Source organism: Tachysurus fulvidraco, chromosome 14 (genome assembly GCF_022655615.1).
Source record: "Tachysurus fulvidraco isolate hzauxx_2018 chromosome 14, HZAU_PFXX_2.0, whole genome shotgun sequence".
In the NCBI taxonomy this organism is placed as follows: domain Eukaryota; kingdom Metazoa; phylum Chordata; class Actinopteri; order Siluriformes; family Bagridae; genus Tachysurus; species Tachysurus fulvidraco.
The window spans coordinates 17,754,009-17,780,596 of record NC_062531.1 but is presented as its reverse complement, the minus strand read 5'-3'; the positions used below and the strand labels follow the sequence as shown (position 1 = coordinate 17,780,596).

The 26,588-nt window shown below is 36.1% G+C and overlaps 1 protein-coding gene across 1 annotated transcript in view; it reads left to right on the top strand.

The window, feature by feature from the left end:
* The window catches only part of si:dkey-11f4.7 (piezo-type mechanosensitive ion channel component 2), a 68,109-nt gene extending 41,521 nt beyond the window's left edge, over positions 1-26,588 (top strand). Inside the window, exons 30-54 of the mRNA XM_047799968.1 lie at positions 130-219; positions 758-858; positions 3,179-3,229; positions 4,396-4,508; positions 4,608-4,716; positions 4,957-5,028; positions 5,737-5,903; positions 6,088-6,281; positions 7,915-8,094; positions 8,225-8,488; positions 9,481-9,739; positions 11,435-11,623; positions 12,554-12,743; positions 17,372-17,504; positions 18,227-18,374; positions 18,456-18,670; positions 19,531-19,689; positions 22,015-22,162; positions 22,381-22,569; positions 22,667-22,759; positions 23,332-23,501; positions 23,599-23,715; positions 24,234-24,313; positions 24,945-25,164; positions 25,704-26,588. Of these exons, the coding sequence (XP_047655924.1) occupies positions 130-219; positions 758-858; positions 3,179-3,229; positions 4,396-4,508; positions 4,608-4,716; positions 4,957-5,028; positions 5,737-5,903; positions 6,088-6,281; positions 7,915-8,094; positions 8,225-8,488; positions 9,481-9,739; positions 11,435-11,623; positions 12,554-12,743; positions 17,372-17,504; positions 18,227-18,374; positions 18,456-18,670; positions 19,531-19,689; positions 22,015-22,162; positions 22,381-22,569; positions 22,667-22,759; positions 23,332-23,501; positions 23,599-23,715; positions 24,234-24,313; positions 24,945-25,164; positions 25,704-25,959 (3,907 nt within the window). The 3' untranslated portion in view covers positions 25,960-26,588. The remainder of the gene's footprint in view (positions 1-129; positions 220-757; positions 859-3,178; positions 3,230-4,395; positions 4,509-4,607; positions 4,717-4,956; positions 5,029-5,736; positions 5,904-6,087; positions 6,282-7,914; positions 8,095-8,224; positions 8,489-9,480; positions 9,740-11,434; positions 11,624-12,553; positions 12,744-17,371; positions 17,505-18,226; positions 18,375-18,455; positions 18,671-19,530; positions 19,690-22,014; positions 22,163-22,380; positions 22,570-22,666; positions 22,760-23,331; positions 23,502-23,598; positions 23,716-24,233; positions 24,314-24,944; positions 25,165-25,703) is intronic.

Genomic DNA, 26,588 nt, shown 5'->3' with positions numbered 1-26,588 from the left:
TAAAAGGCACATTTAGTAGTTTAGTCAATATGCTGATTGTATTGTTAATGGTATAGTGATTGCTGTATATGGTATGTAAAATAAAATACACTGATCCGAACTAAAATCTGTTGTTTTCATCTGTTTAAGGGGTGCAGAACTATTTGAAGCCAAAGTTAAGAAACGTGTGGCAGCTAGATTGGAGTTAGAGAAGAAATCTGTGGAGCTGTTGAAAAAACAGTATGTGTGTGTGTGTGTGTGTGTGTGTGTGTGTGTGTGTGTGTGTGTGTGTGTGTGTGTGTGTGTGTGTGTGTGTGTGTGCGCGCATAGTGTTGTATTACTTTCTACCAAATGAGAACAAGTTCTGTAAGTTCTGAACTTCACCACAAAGTTGGTGGCACATGATGCCTATAATCTGTTTGTATGCTGTAGTATTGAACCTGCTGCAGCTTGACAATGCCCAACTGCACAAAACGAGGCCTATATTTGCTGGTCGGTTTGGAAAAACTCAAGTGATTTGCACTCAAGAGTCCTGACCTCAAACCCACTGAACACCTTTGGGGTGAATTGGAATGCAAACAGCATACCAGATGTCCCCAAATCAGTGGCCAAATTTACAAAGCTTTAGTACTGGATTAGGCAAATAACCACAGCAACAATACAAAATATTTACAAATTTATCTTTTCTGAAATATTAGCAAGCCTTCTTAGAAAAGTGGATTCTATTATAGGTCCTGACCTATTTTAAAAATGTTATCTAAATTTTTTTTCTTTCTAGGATGGAGAAAATCAAGTCAAAACAAAAGAATCCACCAGAACAGGCTGCTACAGCACTGGACACAAAAGGGTCTGGACAAAAGAGTGATGCAGAGCAAAAAAGTAATCCGATTTACATTTCTGTGCACTAACAATTTGAAATAAAATACTTAATGTTTGGAAATTCCCCGGTCTAGTAGCTGATCCCTTTTCATTTTTCATTGGATGGTTTTCTGGTTCTCATTATTGTGGCCCGAGGTGGGTTGCTTATAATTGGTTTCAGCTCTGTCATGTTTATCCACTTTCCCTTTCTTGGCTTGCTGAAGAGGGAGTGCATTCATTCATTTTTTTTCCAACTTTCTCAGACTCTTGGATTGAGTTGTGTACTGCTAAGCCCTGGTGGATTTGAATGACAGACATGAGCAGTGCCCAAATCCTTTGGTACTTTTAATTAACACTTGTGTTTTGTTATACTGAGAGAAAAAGGCATTACATCTGACAGTCAAAGGGCTTGGCTGTTTAGCACCTATAATGAAACCCTAAATATAGATACCATAATACTGATAGCAAAATAGGCCATACAGCTGACTACTCATTACTGTCCTCTGACTCTGCATTGTTGCCTGCTGTGAAGCAAAAATGGAGACAGAATGAATGAGCCCTCTATTTAAAAAGTTAGTTCCCTTGTTGTTGTATCACAGCAGGAAGAGAGAAAGGTAGATGGATTGGCTGTACAGCACTTATACGGAAAAAAATGAAGTGCTTGGTATAGCCAAGAACATTCTTATTTGCTGTTACTTATCCCCTGGAGAGTGATGCAGTTAACTATAAAAGCATTTTGGAAATCAGAACATAATGTAGTAATGCAACTCATATGTATTGCAGGGTGAAATTACGGATGATTTAGCAATACTAAAATTGGATTTTCCATTTGACACATCTAAACAAATACCTAACCCAATTTCTGATGCTAAGCCTAAGCTCTAAGAGTTTTTTTTTAAAGTGTAGCAGTAGCAGTAGTAAAAACATCATGAGATCTATGCCACTGATATAGACACTAGTGGCAATTATTAGTAGTTTAAAAAAGTAATTTTAGAACTTAAGAAAAGAACCCAAGTGTTTGGCCTATTAGGGGACTTTAAGTAAAATCTTGCATGAAACTTTTTCTGAACATTTAAAGTTTCCTCAGAAATTCTATTAAGTAATTGCAATAGAAACTAATTTGATTTGTATGTTATTTTCTTATGAAGCCTTCTATAATTGTCAGGCTGGGACAGCAAGCCTACATCCCACAGCATCCTTATCTAGAAGGTGATTATGCTTTGGGATGTAGACTTGATTTTAGGTAGTTTTTACAACTTGAAATTTAGAAAATTACAAAAATTTATATAGAGTATCTTTGGATTTTAACTTTTTTTACTGGGTATCAGCTGATTTGAGTTGACTGCAGTGTTTGTTTGTGGAACAGAATTCAAATATTCCAGCCAAACTCATTTGTTTTACAAAATCTGAATAAACCTTTCACCCTATCTGCTCTTGCAGAAGCGCCCAGACCAACCATGTTCAGAGGGCTCTCCAAAATAACATCAAAGTGACAGCCAGCTGGTAGCACAGCAACCAGCAGTATGTGTGGGTAAAGAAGCATCATAAGGGTGCTCCACTGTCTAAAGACAGTTCACACTATTGGGTAAAGGAAGTACCTGCACAAGCATACTTGCACAGGTCAATGGAGGGCATTGATTTATTAAATGCCTTTCAGTGAGTGAGCAGAATTGGATGATCCCCAGCACTCATTGGATACACTGGCTGACTGCAGTGGCTAGAGAAGGAACATAGCATAGGAGAAAAAGACCATTTATAGGCTCCCCACAGTACATCATATGGTCAAATGTACAGTATGTGTTCATCCATAGCTGGGCCTTTCCCAGATTGTTGTCACAAACATTGAAGTGCAAAATTGTATAGGATCACTTTGTATGCTGTAGCATTTAAAAGATTTTCTTCAATGAAACTAAGGGATCCAAATCTGTTCCAGCAAATCTGACCCATAAAGACATGGATTGCTATGGCTGGTGTGGACAAACTCATTTGCATGAGTTTTGACCTCAGCACCACTAAACACCTTTGTGTTAGATGAACTAAAATGCTGACTGGTCACAGGCCTCCTCATTTGTCACAAGTGCCTGTCCTCACTAATGGTCTTAATGGGCAAATTGCCACAGACCTGTTTTTTTTTTTTTTATCTAATGGACAGCCTTCCGTGAGTAATATGGGATGGAATAAATCTGGAACAGACTGTTCAACCAGCACATATGGGGGTCATGATCAGGCCATGTAGTGTATGTGGGTCACAAACTACACTAATATTGATAGACCTCACTATGGCAATCTTCCACTAAGCCAGAGAAAAACACTGTAACATTCATGACCTTCCATTTTCTAGAAGAAAGTGATCACACGGAATGGTGGAAACCATGGACCTCTCGGCCCTCTGGTGAGTAAACATATTTGGCTGACTTATCAGCTTTTTAGTTTATAATTACAGGATCTTACATATTTGCAGACAGCATGAGTAATGATGAGACACCTGGTCATCATTAAAAACATTTTTTTTTTTTTTTCATTTTAAAAATAATAAATGATCCTTTAAAGCAGGGGTGTCAAACTCAAATTCACAGTGAGCCAAAATATAAAACTGAGATAAAGTCACGGGCCAAACTGCATATTTACTGAAAAATTAACTGCAACTGATATGTAATGTTCAACCTTTTTCATATGGAAACAAACTTTAGTTTTGCTTAATCACAGGATTTGGAACAACCAGAGCTTGATATTACAAACACATAAGAAATTAAATTTGAAATAAGACACATCAGTGGTATTCATTTCATAAACTTTGACCATACACTTTTTGACAAACTCTCCCTCATTAAAGGGCCGAGCAGATTTTACAATCTCTGCTGCCACAATAAAGCTTTACAGCCTTTACAGCAGCTTCACTTTTTGATTTTGCTTTCATGAACATAGTCTGCCGGGAAACCAGACTTTTTTCATCTCCTCCACCTTCTGGAGCTTCTGCTTTACGTCCAGGTCCTTATACTTCTTAAAATGTTTCGTTTCATAGTGTCTTCTTATGTTATATAATTTCATTACAGACACGTTAGCTCCGTTAGCACACAAGACAAACAGGTCTGTCCTTTATATTCGTGAACAGATAATCTGCCTCCCACCTGTCTTGAAAGCTCCTATTGTCCATCTTTCGTTTGGCCATTTTTGTGGAGGGTGGAATTAACTTGCCCGATGTGACTGTTGCATGGTTGTTAACGACTGTCAACAGAGAACGAGGGGCGCTTGCTGTTCATGACTACGGGTCAATACAGTGGCAAGGCATTCTGGGATTTGTAGTATTAGTGGAGCATGCGGCTAGCCAGCTGTAATGCACATTTGATATGATTAGTGGCCTGAGTTTGACACCCCTGCTTTAAAGGTTAATTTAAAATAGCACAAATGGAATTATACTGCAGCCATGAAAAGTGTTACACACTTCAATATACATGCAAAGAAAGTATATAGATACTTTGTGTGTGTGTGTGTGTGTGTGTGTGTGTGTGTGTGTGTGTGTGTGTGTGTGTGTGTGTGTGTGTGTGTGTTATTTAATAGTCTGGGACACCTGTGGGTATCGCCTCTTTGAAAGTGACAGTGAAGAAGAGGAGGGAGAAGTGGACAGCAAAATAGAAGAAGAATCTGTGATGAAAAAGAAATCTGCTCTTCAGGTTAGAAATATCAGTATGGAACAGAATTAGAAGCTAGAGAGGACCACACACAAATTTATCTTATTAAAAATTATGTTTCTCCTCATTTTGCCTTCATAGTTGGCTTATGAAGCTTGGTCAGCAGGGTCCAAGGCTGCTCTTAATACTCATAAGAGGGAGGAGGTTCAACTGATGAGAGAAGAGAAGAGAGAACTGTGCAATGAACAGAGTACAGTCACATAAACACATATACAGTGTGATTTTGTGATATGATTATTAGATGTATTGTATTTTATCAAATGTTTGTCTGCTCTGATTAGGGTGATATTTTGCTTTAAATTGTAACTAAGTTAAAAATTTACTTTTTATTAGTTCTTTAAAATGTTATTTTTCCAATGCATTATTCTATATTGTATTTTATGTAACTGGCACAAATAAAAATCTGAAAACATATTATTGATATGTACAGGCACAGAAAGATTCATGTCAAGTGATGATGAGTTGGAAGATTCCAGTCTTGAACCAAAGGAGGAAGAGAAAGGTACCATTTGTTTTGGCTCATAAAGACTTTCTGTGAAATGAAATGTATTCAGTCTTTATGCAACTTATCTGTTTGTCCCCTTTTTGCAGTTTTTTCTGAGCTGCATCATGTTTCAATCACAGGAATATAAGACATTTGGAATTCAATTATACAGATCAGCTATAATATTAAAACAGCCTTATATTATGACCTATTAATATACTATTTGTTTTGTTACTATTCTATCATAGACAGCATTAACTGCAGTTTGTGCTAAAGGATTGGACCAGACAGACTAGTATTTACTCACTGCACATTGAGCATTGTGCCCATGACCCTGTCTGTGATTTTGGTGTACAGTAGTCCTTGCTTGTACCACTTTTTGTGGGTATTTACGACTACATGCCAGGAATACACCACAAGACCTGCTGTAATGGAGATGCTCTGGCCCAGTTGTCTATCACTATTTGCCTCCTTTCAAAGTCACATAGATACTTAAGCTTGCCCATTTCATTTGCTTCCAACACATCAACTTTGAGAAATAACTGTGTACCCCTCGACAAGTGCCATTGTAACAACATACACAGCAGCTGTCAGTAGTTTCAGTTTATGTATATGTTATGTCTAATCAGTGTAGTTAAAATAAAGAATTTGATTATAATGTCAAGCACAAGCCTGATTCTTTTAAATGGCGTGATTATAAAATGTTCTTTTATTTTCGTCTCACAGCTAAACTATCTGAGCGGATTATTGATGGTTTGAAGTTTAGCTTGGTCTTCATTTGGTCACTTATTGATGATATAACTTCGGGTTTGAACTCATTCTGTAAGGACAATTTGGACATCTCGAAGGTGTTACGCTTGGAAAGGGCACTGCTAAGCCAGCAACAGAACAAGGTACATGATTAATGTCGTTTTGACAAAGTACATTAATAAATATATTAAACAAAAAATGCAAGTTTGATTTCAGTCATTGCTTGAGAATGACATAGATACAGCTTTTCTGTAACACACTCTTGTAAAACAGTAGTCTAATTGCACTTCTTTCATTTTCTTTATTCCCCTCTCTCTCTGTCTTTAGGGTAAAGATGTGTCCCATGAAAGTATTCATAAATTTTACCAGAACCGCCTGTCAAGACAGAACACACAAACACTGTTGGATGAGGAGATAATTACAAGTGCCAGCTCACCACCACCATTGCCTATCATGCCTCATGGCTATGCCCAACTAAGGAGTGCCAATTCCAAACTCTCCTGGAACAGCAGTTTATCCAGGTGACCTTGTCCTGCTTCTTAGGAATGTTACCAAATTATTTTGATCGAAACAAATACAGGTTACAGATCTGGATGAAATGTGTGTGCATAGTGACTGGCATCCTGCAGGATAAAAAAAAAATTGCTTCTTATTTATAACAAAAATTTGGTTTTTACTTTCATGTCTTAAAAACCATAAGTATGGAACTCAAGGGCAGGACTGGCATCATTAAGCAAAACTTACAACCTTAAGTACAGTTCTAAAATGATACAAAAATTTTTAGGCCTGTGGATCTGTGCTTTTTTCTGAAGCTGGAAACTTACAATTATTACAATGTTGAATTTTCACATCGGATTGTATAATAATGCATGACGGAAATGTATAATAATGCATGACGGGAATTGCATTACATAGAATGTTATGCAATTCCCTTCATGCATTATTATACAGGTGAGTTTGTTGGTCCCTTGGGTCAGATTGCTCAGGAGTTCTTTGTGAATGTTTCAGTACAGATTTATTATAAACATCAATTTTACTGAAATAGCAATTAGAACTATTTCAACACCCACTACTTCAACTGGATATTGCACAGCACATATTTCATACAGTAAATTACACTATAATAACACACAATTGTTTTTTTTTTCATAATATTTATATTGTTTTGCCACTGATCTGTATTCTGTTATTGTACAGTATTTTTATATATATATATATATATATATATATATATATATATATATATATATATATATATATATATATATATATATGTTTTCCCCATTCTATTCTAGAATAAGAAATTTTTTTTTCTTATAATTCTTAGTCAGTTTTTGTTCCATTTTGATTATATTTTGTGACACCGACATTTAAAAAAGCATTTCAAGCATTTCATGGCAAGTAGTAGTATGGGTTTATGGTTGTGTATGTCACAATTGATTAACATTTGAATTAAATTTGAAAGAACCTTATTTTGACAACAGCAGTACGTTTTTGTACTATGCTGTAGATAAACGTTCTGATCTTTCTGAAGCGTATAGTAACAAACCCCAAAACAGAAGTAAATTGGATAAAATATTATTAGATGTCTGATAATTATAAACATTTCCCAAATTTTGGAAAAACATTTTTTTGAAACATAGTTACAGCCATGGGAGTTCTAGAGAGTAGTCACTAGGGTAAAGGATCAATAAGACTTTACTAGGGTAAAGGATCAATAAGAATTTTACAAAAGTAATTTTAGGAAGAATTTATAGGTGGTTTGGGGGCATTTTAAAATGGCTTTACAATCACTCTTGTTTTAAATAATTTAGATGATTTAAATAATAATGTTGATGAATAGGAAAGTCTATTTTCAGACACATCTATTGTAATCTACCACATCAGCAAAATTTGTTCCATAGAAGCTCCTGTTTAGCTCATTACTCAGTCACATTATGAATGCTAAACTAGAAGGTTACACTAGATAGGTGGCTCAAGACAGCACTTTGGTCCAGACCATGGCCAGATGAAATTTATTTTACTTCAAAAAATATTGTTAAGGATAAATATTAAATGACACTAAAAACTTTAATAAATATTTCTTAATATAGCTAGTAATGTCTCATTTGTAAATATTTTCTATTCCTGTTTCTTTACATTTATGTTTTTTAGCTGTCAGACTGATGAGACCATGCTAATGTCACGGCAGCCAACTCTCAATGATGACCTTGATGATGCCACCTCTATAGTGTCTCCCAAAACTGAACTCTCCTCTGAACAGCGACGTCAGAAACTTAGTAGATCAGCCAATGTAGACATAGTCTCGTTTGATCAAGTGGACCTTCTGCTAGAGTAGGATTTACTATTGATATTTTCTAGATTTTTGGAGTTTACATTGTTAAATAAATATTTTTCATATTCGTTTTTTACTACTATTATTATTATATTATTCTTTCATCTTATGTTTTCATTCTCTCTGAAGCACCGAAGAGCCACATGCTATATGGGAAGAGAATCAAGACACCGATGACAAAATGAACAGTGAATGGCAGGATGGGAAAGAGGATGAGAAAGAAGAAATGGAGGACAAGCAAGAAGATGAGCAATTTGAGAAGAAATATGAATTGCTTAAGTCAGCATCACTGGAGTCGTTGGTCATGGAGGTGGAAAGCGAGAGTATTTCAGAACCTCAGCCACTTACTCAGGAGACCAGAGCTCTCACTGCCAGTGAACTGCTGCTTAACAAGTGAGCTCAAACTATTCAACTATTATATTTGATTATAGGAAGTATTGTTTTTGATTATATAAAGAATAATCCAACTATTATTTGTCAAGAAACAGATAAAGATCCACGTGCAGGTAAACAAAAGCTTTATTAATCAAGCTTGGAGACAAAACAATAAAAAATTAAAAACATGAGACAAAACAGGGCCAAAAACAGGCAAATCTCAGGTGATGTACAGTATGAGCAGCATAAACTGGCTATGGCAAAGAGCAGAGATAATGTATTTCAATACAAAACAAAGGAAGCTGTGACTACATCTACAGCTTGGTAAATTTACATGACAAATGACTGTGAGTTGTTTGTGAGGTAAATGTTAAGTGTATTAGCATTCATTAAACACAAGAATAACTGAAGTTACATAAATGAACCAGTTCAAAATTTTGGATCCCCTTGATTCCTAATCCTGTGTAAATACCTGGATGATCAAAAACTGTTTATGATTTGTTACAATAGTGATAGTTGTTCATGAGCCTCCTGAGAACTAAAACTGCCCACAGGTCCTGCACATTCTTTGCAATTCCAGCATCTTCTACATATTTGACCCTATTTCTAACAGGCTAGATGATTTTGAGTCTCATCTTTTTTTACACTTAGGACAACTGAGGGACTTGTACACAACTATTACAAAGGGTGCAAACAATCAATAATGCTCAAAAAGTAACATGATTGGTTGTACACTGTTGAACAGGTTGATAGGTGTAAAGTTGTTGTTTTGTTTGAAGACCTTTTTATTTTCTTTGTACTGCCCTTCAAAATCTGATATATAAAGATATTTACGTTCCCAGAAAATTTTACACTGTCATTGTGTTTACTGTTTTACAAAAGTTTACATCCTCTCCCTAAATGTGTCATGATTTGATATTGTCACATTTGATAATCTGTTGCCTAGTTGTATTTTTTACAGTGCATCAGTATATCAAGCCATTCATGAAAACATACCCAAACCCCAAAAGTATGTTCCAGATTCCAGAAATTGATGAGTCGGATAGGTTTTACCTCTCGATTCCGCGGCTCCTGCAGCTCTTCTTTGCCCTATATAACACCATGGTTTCCCAGTCAGAGATGCTCTGCTACTTCGTCATCATTCTAAATCACATGGTGTCTGCCTCGCTGCTCACGCTCTTCCTCCCCATACTCATCTTTCTCTGGGCTATGCTCTCTGTTCCTCGGCCCACTAAGCGATTCTGGATGACTGCCATCATTTACACTGAGGTCAGTGCAAGGCTATGGTGTTCCCGTTCATGGGTCACTGGGTTTTATGTAGAAATGTGGAATGGTCCTCAGTGAACAAAGACTTCAATGATTTAAAAATAAAATACTATAAAAATTCATAATTTGCCTTCATACATTATATACAAATACAATTCATATACTGTATACAAATCAGTGGTCACTTGTACTGTACTTGATGTAGCGTGGGTTCATTTTGATCTTAGAAAGATAAGATGGCCTTTATATATATATTAATCCATATAAATTTTTTTATAATAATTTCATTTCTTTTTTATTATTTGAGTTTAGTTTAAATTAAACCATTATACATTTTTATTAAATGTGTTTTGCAATCATAGTAAATCATCCGCATTTGCAGATGCATTTTTTGAGAGCTGTGTTTCAGAGCCAGTGACTTCAATAATCTTTTGTTTTCTTGTGAATATCACCCATATTAATAAATCAGTTAAAAATAATAAACATTAACAGAATTATTTTGTGCCATTAAGGTCTTCAGTTATAGTTTATATATTATTGTTACACAAAATATAACTTTATAACAAAAACAAATTACACTTTCTTTGTTAAATGTGATCTAGTAATTGTAAACATTAATCACAGATGTTAGCTATATTGTTAAGATTGTGGGAAAAACAATGTATAAAGGGTAATAATAAAAAGCATCCAAAGAGTGAACATAACACAATTATGTTAATATTAAAAGTAGTGAAAGAAGGAATTGAGCTGTGTACCTGTATGAATGTAACTGCCCTACTTAAACTTATATTGTGTAATGCTTAATTTTTATACTAGTTTCTTTTGTTTTTTAAATATGCATCCTTGTTAACATTGGATCTCATTGGCTACTATGTACTTTACCGTTTAGTGTATGCATTTTAGAAGATTATCTTCTCAAATAAGTATTTTTCACACTTGGAACAGTTAAACGCTGGGTTAATAATCTTCCTTGCATATTTTTGCGGTGTCAACAACCATGATTGGATAAATAAAGTGTCCATCTATTTAAGTTTGTTGCATAGTTAAGCAGGCAGACATTGATATTTGATATTATGACATTAGTGTCTTTGTTTCACATGCTACGGCTCGTGCTTCCATGATGCTCAGTGTTTTGCCACTTGATGCTACTGAGCTGTTTGTGTTATCTGTTGCTTTGTCCTGGTTTTCACATAAAATGCGGCATGCACTGTTCAATTTCTGATTACAGTATGTGTTTGTTGTTAAGCAAACACCAAAACATTTTACACTGTGCACGTTTGGCACCACAATGCAACGTTAATATTACAAAAGCACTGCTAACTATGCTTGGGTTTGATAACCCAGGTAAAAAAGAGGTGCTAATACCGCTAAATTGCAAGTGTGACACATTCATCCATCTGAGTTAAAAACTGAGTTTAAAACTGCAATAAACCAGAGTTATGTGTCACGTTAAAAGCCCTGTTGAAAACTAGTCTAATTCTACAATTCCATCAGAGATGCCCTTAAGTAGTAGTTTCTTAGACCCTATGTGCTTAGAATGTGTGTTGAAAGAGCTGTACAATATATGATAGTCTGAAAAAAATCTCTAGTTTTATTGCTTGTTCTGTAATATTTGTTTATGAGCTGAAGTAAGACTCTCTATGGCTTTTTATATAGCAATATTAAACCATCTGAATCCTTCTTTATTTTTCCTCTCAGCTTACAGTGGTAGTGAAGTACTTCTTCCAGTTTGGCTTCTTTCCTTGGACTACCTCGGCATATCGTGGCATTAATGCAGACAGGCCGTTTGCTCTGCCGAACATCATAGGAGTGGAAAAGAAAGATGGCTATGTTCTGTTTGATCTTATTCAGCTACTTGCTCTTTTCTTCCATCGTTCCATCCTCAAGGTGATGAAGGCTGTGTGTGTGTATGTGTGTGTATATATATATATCTCAAAAGCAAATTATAAAATTACATACATACAGTGCAAAGTAGAAGAAATTTTTTTTTTAATATTTTTCCATTATGCAGGGGGATAGCTTCATTGGCAGAAAATCTGGCAAAATATAAAAAGATTAATTAAATACAATTTTACACTATCAAAAATAAAAATTTCAGGAACCTGCTTATAGAATAATTTTCCTTCATTTTTTAAATGTTCTATTGTTGTGTAATAATAGTGAAAACGATAACACTAAAATAACATGGATTATATAATGATAAAAAATCCTAATCAACATCTCAATCAATTTTATTAGGAAACAAGTTCTATATGTTAATTTTTGACTGATTCTCTCAGTTCTAAGTTCTAAGTAAAAATGATTAATTGAAAATCAGCATTGTAAATCATTAACACTACAATTTCTCAACAAGAGGCACTGGCATTATTTGCAAGGTATTATAGCACATTATGAAAAATAATTTCTGACATGATACTTCAAGCAGGAGTGTAGGCTAGGTTGTCTTTTTTTATATTATTAAGCCTTTGAGATTTGATTTTAACAAAACCTATATACTATAGAATGTCAAATCAAGTTAAAATCACTAAAGTAAGTGATCATGTGAGAGCTACAACAATATCAAGTTATTTACATTTGCAGCCACAGTGAGTTGAAATAAGTAGGTAAACTAGTCATGTCTGTAGATAATTCTGTGATTAGATCATTGCTAGTCAGTGAACCACTCCTTTTTATAGACCCTTATTTGTGTCTTTCAGAATACAATGTTGTGTGTTGGTATGTGTCATCAATTAAAGGTATAAATTAGGTATGAGCAAGGCAGATGATGCCTACAGAAGATGTTAGAGACTGAAAAAATATGTTTGTCTGTGTTTGCAGTGTCATGGTCTCTGGGACAACAAAGAGGTAGAGATGCCTGATTTCCTTAAGAAACTGAAAAAGAAAGCAGCAAAAAACAGGCTAAGTGGAGGACAAAAGGGAGATAGAAAAAGACGACTTGGTTTCTTGCCACTTCAGACCTCCACTGCTAAGATATTTTTTAGAAGAAAAGAAGATTCGGAAAGCCATGGTGCGTAATTGTGTGTGTAATATTAGATGCATTATAGCATGTACAGTATAAGCACTCTATTACTGAAGGTAGGAACCCTATTGTTATTTTACCTTCTTCTTCTTTTTCTTCTACTGGCCAAGTTATTTATAGCAGCTGTAGAACCATAGAACTGTCCAACTTAAAGGTTGTGAATTTTGGTGAATTGAAGAGAGCCTAAGGAACGTTCTGAGAACCTTTGGGTTCTGTCAATGCGATACTGCCACTATTGTATCAAATTTGGGCCTAACTTGGAAATAGTTTTATGGTCATACCTTTTGAAATGTGCTTCCAAAATTTAAAAGCCTGACAAACCCTAAACTTTCCTGGGTTCACATGAGTTCAACACACTATATGACACTGATTTCCACATTTTTTGTCCAATCATCACCAACCTTTTTCAAGTCAAGAGTCAAGAAGCTTTTATTGTCATTTCAACCATATATAGCTGTTGCAGTACACAGTGAAATGAGACAACGTTTCTCCAGGACCATGGTGCCACATAAAACAGAGCTAAAAAAAAAAAAAAAGACAGAGCTAAGGACTTAGTAAGTTAGTCCTAGCCACCTAAAGTGCAACTGTGCAACCTTGTGCAAACAGTGCAGGACAAGACAAACAAGATAGCCAAGGACAAAAGACAGTGCAAAGAAAAAATGACAAGACAATACACAAAAGACAATAAAAAGAAACAGCGCCAACCAGTATAAATACTGTATGTTCAGACAATATTACGTGTGCAGAAATACTGGCATGAACACAGTGTTATCTGGCAAAACAGCAATCAATCAACTGAAATGTCAGACTCACTGATTGGTGTGGGGAATGTGTGCCTCCTCTCTCCCTCCTGAAGTCCATGATGAGCTTTTTTGTTTTGTTGGTGTTAAGGATCAGGTTGTTGTCGGCACACCATGCTGCCAGATGCTGTACCCCTTTCCTGTAGGCTGTATCATCGTTGTTGGTGATGAGGTCAAACACCGTGGTGTTTTCAGCAAACATGATTATGGAATTAGATCCATGCACAGGCCTGCAGTCATGAGTGAATGGGGAATAGAGGAATGGGCTCAGTGCACAGCCCCCTGGTACACCTGTGTTAAGGGTGATGGTCGCAGAGTGGATGTGGCCTGACCTGACATGCTGGGGTCAGTTGGTCAGAAAGTCCATAATCCAGGGACAGCAGGAGGTGTTGATGCCTAGATCCCCAAGCTTGGTGATTAGCTTAGAATAGGTGACAGTATTAAATGCTGAGCTAAAGTCCACAAACAGCATTCATGCATATGTGTTATTATTGTCCAGATGTGTGAGCACAGATTGCAGCAATGAGGAGACTGCATCCTCTGTGCTCCTATTGCTCCAGTAGGCAAACTGATGTGGGTCCAATGTGGGTGAAAGGCAGTTCTGTAGGTGTGCCCGGACCAGTTGCTCAAAGCACTTCATGATAATGGGTGTGAGTGCTACTGGGAGGTAGTGGTTCAGGTACATCAGGTTGGAGTGTTTTCACAGTGGAGGTGAATTTAAAGCATAGTTGCACAGTTGCATAGGGTGAGGGACAGGTTGAAGATGTCCATAAAACCCCCTGCAAGCTGTTCTGCACATGCTTTAAGACATGCCCAGGGATGACATCTGGTCCGGCAGCCTTGTGTAAGTTTATCCTGCACAGTGCAGCATAGACGTTGGAGGAGGTCTGTGTGAGGAGCTGGAGGGTTCCAGAGGGTCTGGTTTTAGTGGCCATCTCTCTCTGGTAAATGGGGGATATAGCTAGGCTTATAGACGCTGATGATCTGGATGCCCTGCCAGATGCGTCTGGGGTTGGAGATAAAGAAGTGTTCTTCTACCTTTAGCTTATAGCAGTTCAAGTCTGCTCTGGCCTTGGCCTTTTTGATGTCCCAGGTTTGTCCTGGATGTGTTATTGACCTGTGCATTGCCTGATCTGTGCTATGGGCCTGCACCAGGAGCCGTACCTCCTTGATCATCCATGGCTTCTGATTTGAGTATTTGGTAATCTGTTTCTGGATAGTAACACTGTCAATAGTGGTGTTAATCTAATCCAGCACAGAGGAAGTGTAAATATCAATCCATGTAAGAGCCACAAGTCACCTGAGAGGCAAACAAATTCTAGTCAGTATGTTGAAACCTGTCCTTAAGTACAGATTATGCCCTTGCTGGCCACACTTTGATGGCCATTACTGTTGGCTTCACACATTGGATGAGTGGTGAGTACTTAGGAATGAGAACCAAAGAAAGGTCGTCTGACTGTCCCAGGTGGGGAAGAGGGTTGAAAAAATGAATTCCAACTGGTGCAGTTATCAGAAATTATTTGAATGGCATTGTGTTTAATATATCAATCTTTTGGGCAAAGACAATAGATTCAAGAGGTTCAGAACAGATTTTTCTCATATGATTCTTGGCTGGAGATTGTCTAGTCATCACAAGATTAAAATAACTATATGGTTCTATGACAGTTATGGACATGACTGGCATCAGTTACACTGTTAAAAATTATATGCCAAAGAATATTTTTGATTGAACTAATAATCCTTGTGCATGTAAATATGTTAAAATATACATTGTTTTAGATAACATATTTATAACCTGGTAGATATTAGTTAAGAACCCTAAATTAACCCAATTAAACCTGTAGTATATTATGCTAAAAGTATGCCATTCAAGAATCACTCAAAAGAATGAAAAGCATTATAATTATGCTAGTTATAGTCTCTCCATAAATGTTTAGAAGGGTTCCAGCCTGTGATCTGGTCACACCAATCAAAAACTTTCACATACACTTTTCTTAAAATGTCTTTGATGTCTTGGCTATGTGTTTTGGTCATCATGGGCAATCAATACCAACAGGATGGTCAATTTCCTATGGTCAATTTCAGGACCTGAAATTACAGGTGCCAAACAGGATAGGATGTACAGTCTGTTGCACCTTACATGTTACACACACACACACACACACACACACACACACACACACACACACACACACACACACACACACACACACACACACATATATATATATTCCGCATTTGCACATTTCAACTGGTACTAAGCATTTTGCACATTTTTTTAACCTGTTTGTAAATTGTTCTAATTTCTGTTTCTTAACTACTGTATGTAAATGGTTCTGCAATTTCTGGAGCTCGCTCTCAAGAATTTCACTCACCATGGCACATGTGCCGTGGTGATGTGACAATAAAGGTGACTTGACTTGACTTGACTTGACTTGACTTATTGAAAGCAGACAAGTGAATAAAAACAGGTAGGCCTACACAAAGCATAACTGAATTAGTACTGAACCTGGAGACAATGAACAAGCCATGAGACAGAACTCAAACATGAGAACAAAGGTTTTGCACATCAGGTAAATATACACTGCACAATACTTCACATTGTGTCAGTGTTTGGAGTTTGTTTATATAGTGTACATAGCATTACTGCAAACAGGTGTTCATGATCCAAAGTCAGGTGAGCTGGGATGCTCTAATGGGGCACTGTGCTATAAAACGTCCTGAGTGGCTATACTTGTAGACTGCAGTGGTTTTTGAGAGATAGGGTTTGTCACTGGTATTGACATGATTGCTTGTCTAAATGTAATATTCCAGGAGATTTTCACAAAAAGTGTGGATGGAAGTTCAGACAATTTATTTTAAAATCTGCAACACAAAAACAACCAAGACAGGCTGTAAGACACATGTCAAACACAACACAATGAAAGACATGGAAACCAGAAATGCTTTAATACTCTTAAATAAGAGTACTAATGAGTAGTAACATGAAACATGTTTGAGTGATCAGTGACATGTGACATGGTCATGTGACTTACTGGGGCTTTCAGGTTATGTAGCTCAGTGCCAAATTTGGCATAACCTTGACAGGGAGTGTGGCAGTTTAATGCAAATTTAACCTAATCCATTTAGGGTATATATGCAACATAATAAAAAAAGGATGTAAACTAGTCTACTTTCTTAATACAAAAGAAAAAAAAATCTTTGCATCTGCATATGAACAGTTATTCTTACTAATCACCTGACTGATTATTTTTGACTGACATGATGACATTTACATTTTTTATTTATTCATTTAGTAGAATCTTTTATCCAAAGTGACTTACAAATGAGAAAATACAAGCAAAGCTATATGTCATGCCTTATGCCTTGCTGACGATACCTGGCATCAGTTGTTAACTGATCACAATTTGTGGGAGGCAACATAAGGTCTTGTACATGATCAAGGCCATAAATTGTAAGGAGATGGGGTTGATTTGTAAAACGTAGGTTCTTTTGGGCTGGTTAAAAAAACACCTCTTGTTAGACAGCACATTCCCTTATTATCAAACACGAACTGAGTATTTCTTTTAGAAAATAGCATTCATTCCCCCATTAGTGTTGCAGAAATGTGTAGTATAATATGTTAAGTGACTCCAAACCTTACTAAGACATGATTCATGCTTTTTTCTGTATATAAACATTTCACATCACAGTACAATATCCAGCATCTTCACATTAGTTTAAAAAGCTTATCTATGGGATGGTCAACTTTGTTTTAATTGGAACAAATCCTAGATTTATTGAATCGTATTAATGTTGCTGGTATATTTTCAACAGATGTAAGCCGGTTGAAACAAAATCGGCCAAAGAAGAGGAAACGCCATTCCAGAGTACCTTTATCCAGAAAAGAACAGTTCAGAAAGTTGGTGAGAGAGAAAATGCTTGACGCTAAGACTGCTATCATAGAAATGTGAGTGAAGTCTAGCATAATTTATAACCCTAAATTAACAGCTTTAGAAAATTCTCGAATTTTAAAAAGTTAACTCAAATGTACTTTTGATGCATACTATTATCTCTGCAACATCTAGGAAGTAATGAAAGTGCATCTCACCTCCAAGCATGCATGCCAAAAAAAATCCCTAATATTGTTTTTTAAATAAAGTATTTCTTGCTAGGGATAGTCATTTCAAATCATACTTTAGATATAATATTGTTTACATTACTTACAGTTTTCTGGTGCAGTTGGTTCTAGTGTGTCTGCAAATCTGTGTGACATAAAGAACAAGTGTTAAGATGGAAACTGTTTTTGGAGAAAAGATGAAAACTTTTGATATTTAAAAAATTCACTCAAGAAAGCAGTATTGCATTATTTACTTTTGGGATTATTTGCCATATACTGGGAAGTTGTTTATACGTTCAGTTAGTGTTAGTCTTCTATTACATACCGTATAAAGTATGTGTGAATCAGTGATTTTGTTTTTAATTTTGACTTGCTGTCTAATATTATAAAAAAAAACAAAAAAAACAACAACCGAGTATTCTTTGTAAAATAATTTTCCTTTTGTTAATTGTTAAAAATTATTTTACCAAAGATGACTAGATCTCTGTTAAATACAGTATATTGACTGGGGGTTTCTCTTTAGCTTTACTGCTTTATTTTTTATATTAAAAGCCTTCTTTTTGTTTTTCTAGAGCTCTACATGTGTACTTACCTATCAGACAGTTTTTCTATGACATCATTCATCCTGACTACAGCCCTGTATGTGATGTATATGCTCTGATGTTCTTGATTGACGTTGTGAATTTTATCATCATCATCTTCGGCTACTGGGCTTTTGGGGTAAGGCTGACAATTTTCAAAATTTTCTTTAACATTTTTATTTTAATTTCTTTAATTTCATTCTTGTGTTTGTTTAAATAGAAACATACAGCAGCTGCTGATATCACTGAATCTTTGTCTGAGGACCAAGTACCTGAGGCCTTCCTTGTTATGCTTCTCATCCAATTTGCAACTATGGTTGTTGACCGGGCTCTCTACCTGAGGAAAACTTTGTTAGGAAAGTGTGTGTTTCAGGTGGTTTTAGTTTTTGGAATACACTTCTGGATGTTCTTCATACTCCCTGGCGTCACTGAGAGGTAAACAATTACTGTGATAGTCACAAATTTGTGCGAAACTCTAAAAATGCTTTTATGCTGTGCTCATGCCTGGCTTTCTGTAGCACGTGTCTGTGGAAGAGTTTACAATTTTGTCTAAAAATTACATTTTTTCATTAACCATCATACAAAACTTTTCACATAGGGTCTTTAATTTTATAATAAAATTTAAACCTATACAGTTGGGGTCATTAGTTTACATTTGCCTTGCAGAATAATTTTTACAACTTACTATTTAATTTAATGGTCTTATGTTTTTTCATTTACTACAGCTCTTCAGAAAATATATAAACATTTTATACATTTACATTGTATAAAATTGCCTTAACCACTTAGCTACCACATCCACATGTATATCAGATTTGTATTATTGAACTGTTCCCAGACCATATTTTCCAGGACTTGAGACACTCTTAATTCGAACACTAGTCTGCCATTCCTGACAGTGTATGAGTAACTCAGTTGGATTTAGTGTGAAAATATGGATCTCAAAAGCATATAGTTGCTGTTGAAAAGAGGCCAAATATGCAGATGATAGAAGGAATGTTCAGGATATGGTTAACTTCTCAGGACAACTTACATATACTAGCACTAGTATCACAACTATCACACAGCAGTAAGAATCAAGAGTGTATAAAGGTTTGAACTGTTTAATTTGGTAGATTCAGTTATTGTTGTGTTTTTTGGATTATATGTAAACATGTTATGTAAAATAGCTTTTTTTTTTTTAACCAAAATATGGTTAAATAAACCTGCATTTAACTTTAATGACTTTGTGCTGTGATGCTTTTTACTAGAATAGTTGAATGTGTTTAAGTTAAATTGACTGTTTTTTGTTGCAGGAGGTTTAACAGAAATCATGTTGCACAGCTGTGGTACTTTGTGAAGTGCATCTACTTTGGCTTGTCAGCATATCAGATTAAATGCGGCTACCCAAATCGAGTCCTGGGCAATTTCCTCACTAAGAACTACAACTACATCAATCTCTTTCTCTTCCAGGGGTTAGTGCTTTGTTGGACAGTCGAAGGAGAGTTTTTATTTTTTATTTTTTTAAATAATAATATAATTAATTAACTGGACAGCAGTTGCAAATGTTTGATTCAAATACTAGAACATGATGTACTGTACAATATTACTGTAATGGAAAACCAGATGCAGTGGTAGCAGTATTAGAACGTGTGTATTATAAAAAAAATCCAAAAAACATGGTGTCAAACTCAGTTCATGAAAGCACAGGAGTCAAAACCAGGAAGAAAAATAGAAATAGCAAGAGAAATCCAAAAGCACAAAGGTAAAATCCAAAAGGGCAAAAACAGGCCAGTCATAGGAAACATGTTTCTATGTGGTGAGTAGCTGCATGCACAAGGTTTAAATGTTTACAGAAGTGAACCAAGAGATTCAGTATTCTGGCCAGAGTTCCATCTGATGAGTCAGAGGGGGAATTGTGGGGTAATTTGTTACAGATTATCCCTTCCTAAGAACACCTCCTGGTGTTCCTCTTGGCCGCCCTCTAGGTCTGGGTGATGGGCGGTCAGGGTGTGTTTGATGGAACTCAGAGTTCCAATAATTGAAAGTTCTAAAAAGTTGTTTGTGTTAAGCCAGGATCTTTCTTTGGGTGTGTACTCCTGCCAAACAGTGACGTCTTGCAATCTCCTCCTTTGAGAAATTAGATGGTGCACAAGGTAGGCTTACTCTCCATTCACTTCAGTGCATGGTGGTGAGAGGGCAAGGGTGTTAATTGGCTGCTGAATCTTGAATGCAAAACTAGGGGCTGAGTTTCTTGCATGGAAGTTTGAGGTAGAGATTCCTAGTTAAGGGTCACACCATCTGTCCCCTTTGGTATTGTGGATGGGGTCTTCTCCAGCACTGGGCCTGAAACTGGTGGTTGAGTATGGCCCACTATAGTCAGAGGTGGCTGGTCACCCATACCTCTCTACATCCATGAAACCACTCATTGATCGAGGGTACATCTGGCACACCTGACCAGGGAAACCTGTGTGGTTGGTAGCCTATGACACACTTGAAAGGGTTTAGGCTGGTGGAGGAGTGAATCAAATGGCTTTGGGCATATTTCCACAACAGCAGATATTTGCTTCAAATGTATTGTTTACAGCTGCAGTGAGCTTGGGATGAGAGGAATCCCTAGACTTTTAAAGAATGCCTACCACACTCTAGATGTAAACTAGGCCCACTGTCAGAGACTATGTTATCTGGAAGACTTTAATTTCTAAATACATGTTCAAATAGCACCGTGGCCATGTTCATGGCAGAATGGAGGTCCTTGGGTTGGACAAGTTTACAGGCTTTTGAGAATTGGTAAATCTGTCACAAAGTCTATCCCAATGTGTGACCAAGCAGTGGGGTTTGAAGCGGGGTTTCCAGGATACCCTTATTTGTTGTGGTGCATGGGTTTGCACATGCACTGTGCATTTTTCAACATATTTCTTAAAGTCTGATACCAGTTTGGGCCACCAGAAGGAGTTCTGTGCAAGCCTAGTGGTTTGATGTACAGTATGCCTGAGTTGCCAGAGCTTGGGGCTGTATGGATTCAATGTATAGTCAAATGACTACATGCAGAAGGGGTCTTGTTTCTGGGAGATATTTAACAGAGAAATTAAACTGGATAAAAAAAAGTGCCCTGTGTGCTTGGTGGGGTTTGACATGTTTTGCCCTTTTAGGTATTCAAAGTTCTTGTGGTCAGTTATTACCAAAAACAGGTTTTGTGCTCCCTCCAGCCAATGCCTCCATTCCTCCAGAGCCTCCTTAATGCAGAGCAGTTCACAGTTTCCCACATCGTAAATTGGTTTGGCTGACATTAGTTTTCATGAAAAAAGGCACATGGAAACAGTTTACCTAGGTTACAGGTCTTTGGGAGATTAAACCTCCTATGCCACATTTGGAGGCATCTACATCTACGACAAAAAAGATTGGGAGACTACAGGGGCATTAGTAAGGCTATACGGCATTACAAAATATTTATATTGTCCTTGGAATAACTTGTAATGCCATACACGATATTCCTAGGACAAATCTCCAAAGCTGATTGTGGTGATGAATGGCAGAAGCTCTTGTGAGGTGAAAGGGAGTGGATCCAGTGGGCAGGTGGTAGGATTGCAAGACTGGATGAGTTGTAAAACCTCTTCTGCTACTGTGGTTGAGAAATGTGAAAGTGAAGAAGTAGAGGAACCCTGACCATGAAATGTAGGTGCAGTCAGGGCAGAAGTAAAGGTCTAGCAGATTTTCTCAATTTGCTTAATTTTCTTTTTTTACCATTTCTAATTTGTGCCTCTTTATCTTTAACTGCCTTGTTTGTTTTCCACTCATAGCTTCCGAATGGTTCCCTTTTTGACCGAGCTGCGGGCTGTGATGGACTGGGTATGGACAGATACCACTCTCAGCTTGTCTAGCTGGATTTGTGTGGAAGACATATATGCCAACATATTCATTCTCAGGTGCTGGAGAGAGTCTGAGAAGGTACAACAGTTTTTACACAAATGCATCCATAATCCGCAAGAACACAGATACCTATGTCCATATAACTCAATTTATCATGATTAGTTCACTGAAATGAATAATAGGCTATACAGAAGTAAAGGCTATTAAACAACTTGATGCATATTTATGATTAGAGAAATCAGAGATTAAAGAGTTGTGAATGGTTAATTAATATTCCCCTCTGTCTTTCCCTGCAGAAATACCCTCACATTCCTGGACAGAAAAAAAACAAAATGGTTAAATATGGTATGGGTGGTGTGATAATTTTTTCCCTCATCTGCATTGTCTGGTTTCCACTTCTCTTCATGTCACTGGTCAAATCAGTAGCTGGAGTAACCAATCAACCATTAGATGTTTCCATCCAGCTTAGCATATCAGGATACGAGGTTAAAGATTTGACATTGTTTTAATATTTTTTATCAAATCCATATTACTAAAGCCTTTACTCATTTATTTGTCTTTGTTTTTTTACTTTTGTTTCAGCCTTTGTTTAGCATGAGTGCCCAAGAACAGAATCTAATGCCTTTTTCTGAAGCTGCATACCAAAAGATGACAAAAGTTTATGCCACTTACCCGGTAAACTCATAAATAAAATGATGTATAACAACTGTTGTATTCTTATAATAATCTAAGTAATTTATTACTTTTTTGTGAGTTTGCCTTTGTTATGGAGATGTTAAAGCAAAATGTGTTCTTGATTCTTCAGGATTTTAGACAATACAGAAGAATTTATCTGGCTACAGTTGTGGCCACAGAAAATATTCATGGCTTACATGAGTTCATGTAGGCCATCAGAAGTTTTCTCCTGTTGTTTTTTCACATTGTCACTCATGGAATTAAAGAGACATATTTCATAATTCCTCCCAGTGGCCAGAGATAGCAAATTTGCTCATCTAAAAATGTATTAAAATGTGCTAAAAATGTTAATTTCTAGTCTGACAATACCTTAAGTTGGCTGCTTAAATAAACCTCAGTGCTGCTTCAATACCTTTACTTATTAGTTGACTAGATGGGAAATGTTTCAGAAGATGGAGTTGTATTTATGGTGTGAGAAAAGGAGCTAGTATATGTACTAGACATTCAATATTTGATTACTCTTGTTAGCTTTTATCTCTTTTAACTATTTTAATCTTTCTCACCTCGACCAGTCTGCAATGCAGTTCATAGTAAACTACATGGCAGAGGACATAGTAATAGCAAAAGTTAAAAGTGATGCCAGTTTGCTGTGGAGCATCAGTCCAGCAAGCCATGAAGCCATGATTCATGAACTTAGCAATTCTTCACACATTTACATTACTATGCGCTGGACCATAACAAGGTATATGCACACACAGATATAAATCCAATATTTACACACACAAACCTCCCTTCTTGGCACCACCAGATATCTTCAACTTTTATTGTCTTATTGGCAGAAATGCATCCATTGCCATGAACGTAGAGACCATAGGTGAACACACTATGAAGTATGAGGACAAAGATCTGCAACATAACCTTGTGCAAATGCTCAAAGGGGCACGTACCAAACCAGTGTAAGTATTTACACTCACAATTCTTTCCTTGTGTCCTTCTATTGCTTTCTTTTTATTCATGTAATTTTTCTCATGCCAACATATGTAACTTATGAACTATATTTCAAGCTTAAATCAAATATGCTCATCACCTTAGCATATTTCTTCATTTCTGCAGAATGTACAGTATGTTTCAATTTAATATCTGTACAGATGTTAACATTTTAATATTTAAACATCTCAATTTAAACCCATACTAACATATACAACAGAGAATAACAGAGTGCAGAAATGTTTCAAACTGTATAGTAATGGATAAAACATAAAACACAATACAATAATGGAAAATGTATACTAGTTATAGCATACATAATATATAGCCATTCTGATAAACAAAATCTTATAGAGGAAGAGAAAAAATGGAATACACTAAACTAAGGGGATATGTGCAGACATGTTAGGATATATTGACTTATATTCATCCAATTTTTAAGCAATTGTCCATTTTCTTATGCTTCTTGTGTTTGTTTTATTTTTAGGATAATTGAAAACCTGATGCCTAAATATATTCGAGGACCCTCGGGACCAGAAGCAAAAATGGCTCATAGACTTAATGTTGGCAAGTCATTCATGTTTTCATAAATACTGGGCACCAGAAATCATGTGATCTTGTGTGATATTATTTTTTCATAGAACAATACATGTCTAACCTATTCTGGCTGCATTTTAATCTACCTTAAAAAAGAAATCAAAGTATATTATATAATTTGGAAATCAGTTCAGTTTGATCATGATGACACACAGACATGATGTCCTTATCATTATTTACAGAAGGAAAAGTCAGCCTAAAAGAGCTCATGAGACAACATATACCTGTAGTCACCTGTATGCTCCAACAGGAATGAGCCAAAAAACATGGCAAAGAAAAACAATGGTGTGATTTTTGGAATGGCTGAATAAAACCTCAGACTTAGATCCTACTGAAATTCTGTGGCATAACCTGAAAATAACAAAAGTTGCAAATATTTGCATTGAGGAATACAAGAAAAAGCCAAATGTCTAAATGTGCAAAGCTTATAGTGGCACATCTGAGACCACTCAAATCTGCAAAATGAATATTTACTCCCCCAGTAGCTTCTTGGCTTAGCTGCATATAGTGGAAATTATTCACCATGGTGATAATAATGTATTTTTTATCTATTGATGCAAATGCGTGCAACAATGACCTTCAGCTGTATTAAACTTCACAGAACATTCCGAACGCCCTGATGACCATAATTTGGTCTTCTTCCACCCCTTGTCCATCAAACTGAAACAAGCCAACAGTAGAAATGAGGGCAATGCCCCATACTGGTGGGTGGTGGAGGAGTGCAGTCCAGACCATCCAATAACCAGATGCCAGAACATTGAAATAGTGGTCTTCAATGATAAAGTCAGTCCATCCAGCCTGGGATTCTTAGCTGGATATGGGTAAGAGTTCTATTCTCTTTCTTTTGGCATAACAGATACAGTACATATATTACATAATAATAATTATGGTTATTTTACATAACTATTGTGTCTGATCTTTTTTAAATCTTGTATTTCCATTGATTTGATGTTTAGTATTTTATTTATTCTTACATTTTGAATATATTATATTTTAAATATATTATATATGTTAATAACTTGTGGAATATTGGACAAAGCTACCTTAAATGCTTTTGAAGCATTCTTGAGGATATTCCTTGACATTCTGAACACTTTTTTTTACTGATTTAGGCAGCATTCAAAAACAATTCCTTAACTTATTATGAAAATAAGTCATAAATTATTAGATGTAGATTAATGAATAGTTTGAATATTAAAGACTGGATTACATTAGCATGACAAAGAATGTTTAGCTTGATCTACATGCACACAGCAAATTGTATAGTATGTTTTATAAAATGTGCATAAGCTGTTTTTTGTTTTAAAAGAACACTGCAAAAAGTTACAAGTTGTCATTCTGTGTCTTGTGTGTTGTGCAGCATTGTGGGTCTGTACATGTCAGTGGTGTTGGTGATTGGTAAGTTTGTGCGTGAGTTCTTTAATGGAATATCTCGTTCCATCATGTTTGAGGAACTACCAAATGTGGACCGTGTGCTGAAACTGTGCACCGACATCTTCGTTGTTCGGGAGACTGGCGAGATGGAACTAGAAGAGCAACTGTTTGAGAAACTCATCTTTTTATACCGTTCACCTGAAACCATGATCAAAATGACCAGGGAAAAGAAAACAGACTAGTATTTCTTAGCTTCCTTTAAGTGATAATTGCTGTTTTTTTAAATGTCCCTACCAGAATTTTAATAGTGTTGTCCTTCTTTCCTAATTAAGTGCCCATTTAAATATTTCCTAAAGTGCCCAATGCTATGTATTATCAGTCTTTATCACTTGAGCATGAAATTCTTTATACTTCCATTCTGCTTTATACTTTATATATGACACGTACTGGTGTGTATGGAAAAAACTGGATACTGCAGGGCTTAAAGGCTGCAGGAGTGAAAACAACAGATCATAATATTATTTTGGTTTGCTGCAGAACCTCTTGATGCCACAAATTAGTCTCTTAGGGAGATGTTTTAAAAACCTTTAAGCCACATTTTTCTTAAGGAGAACTGACTTAAGCCCTGCCTTACTGTTTATAGTGCATGTGCCTATTTCATAAATCATTTCACTGCAGCTGAAAAAAGGTGCCTTTCCGTTTTAATGTTATTTAAGTATTTTATTTCTGTGGAACTCTGAGTTGCAAGCAAGTGACAATTCATTTGGATAACTATGCCACCCTTTAGAAATAGACAGGCAATAATCAAGAATCCTTGATCTATCATACAGAAAAAAAAAAACTTACAAAAATGAATAATGGAAAGGACAAA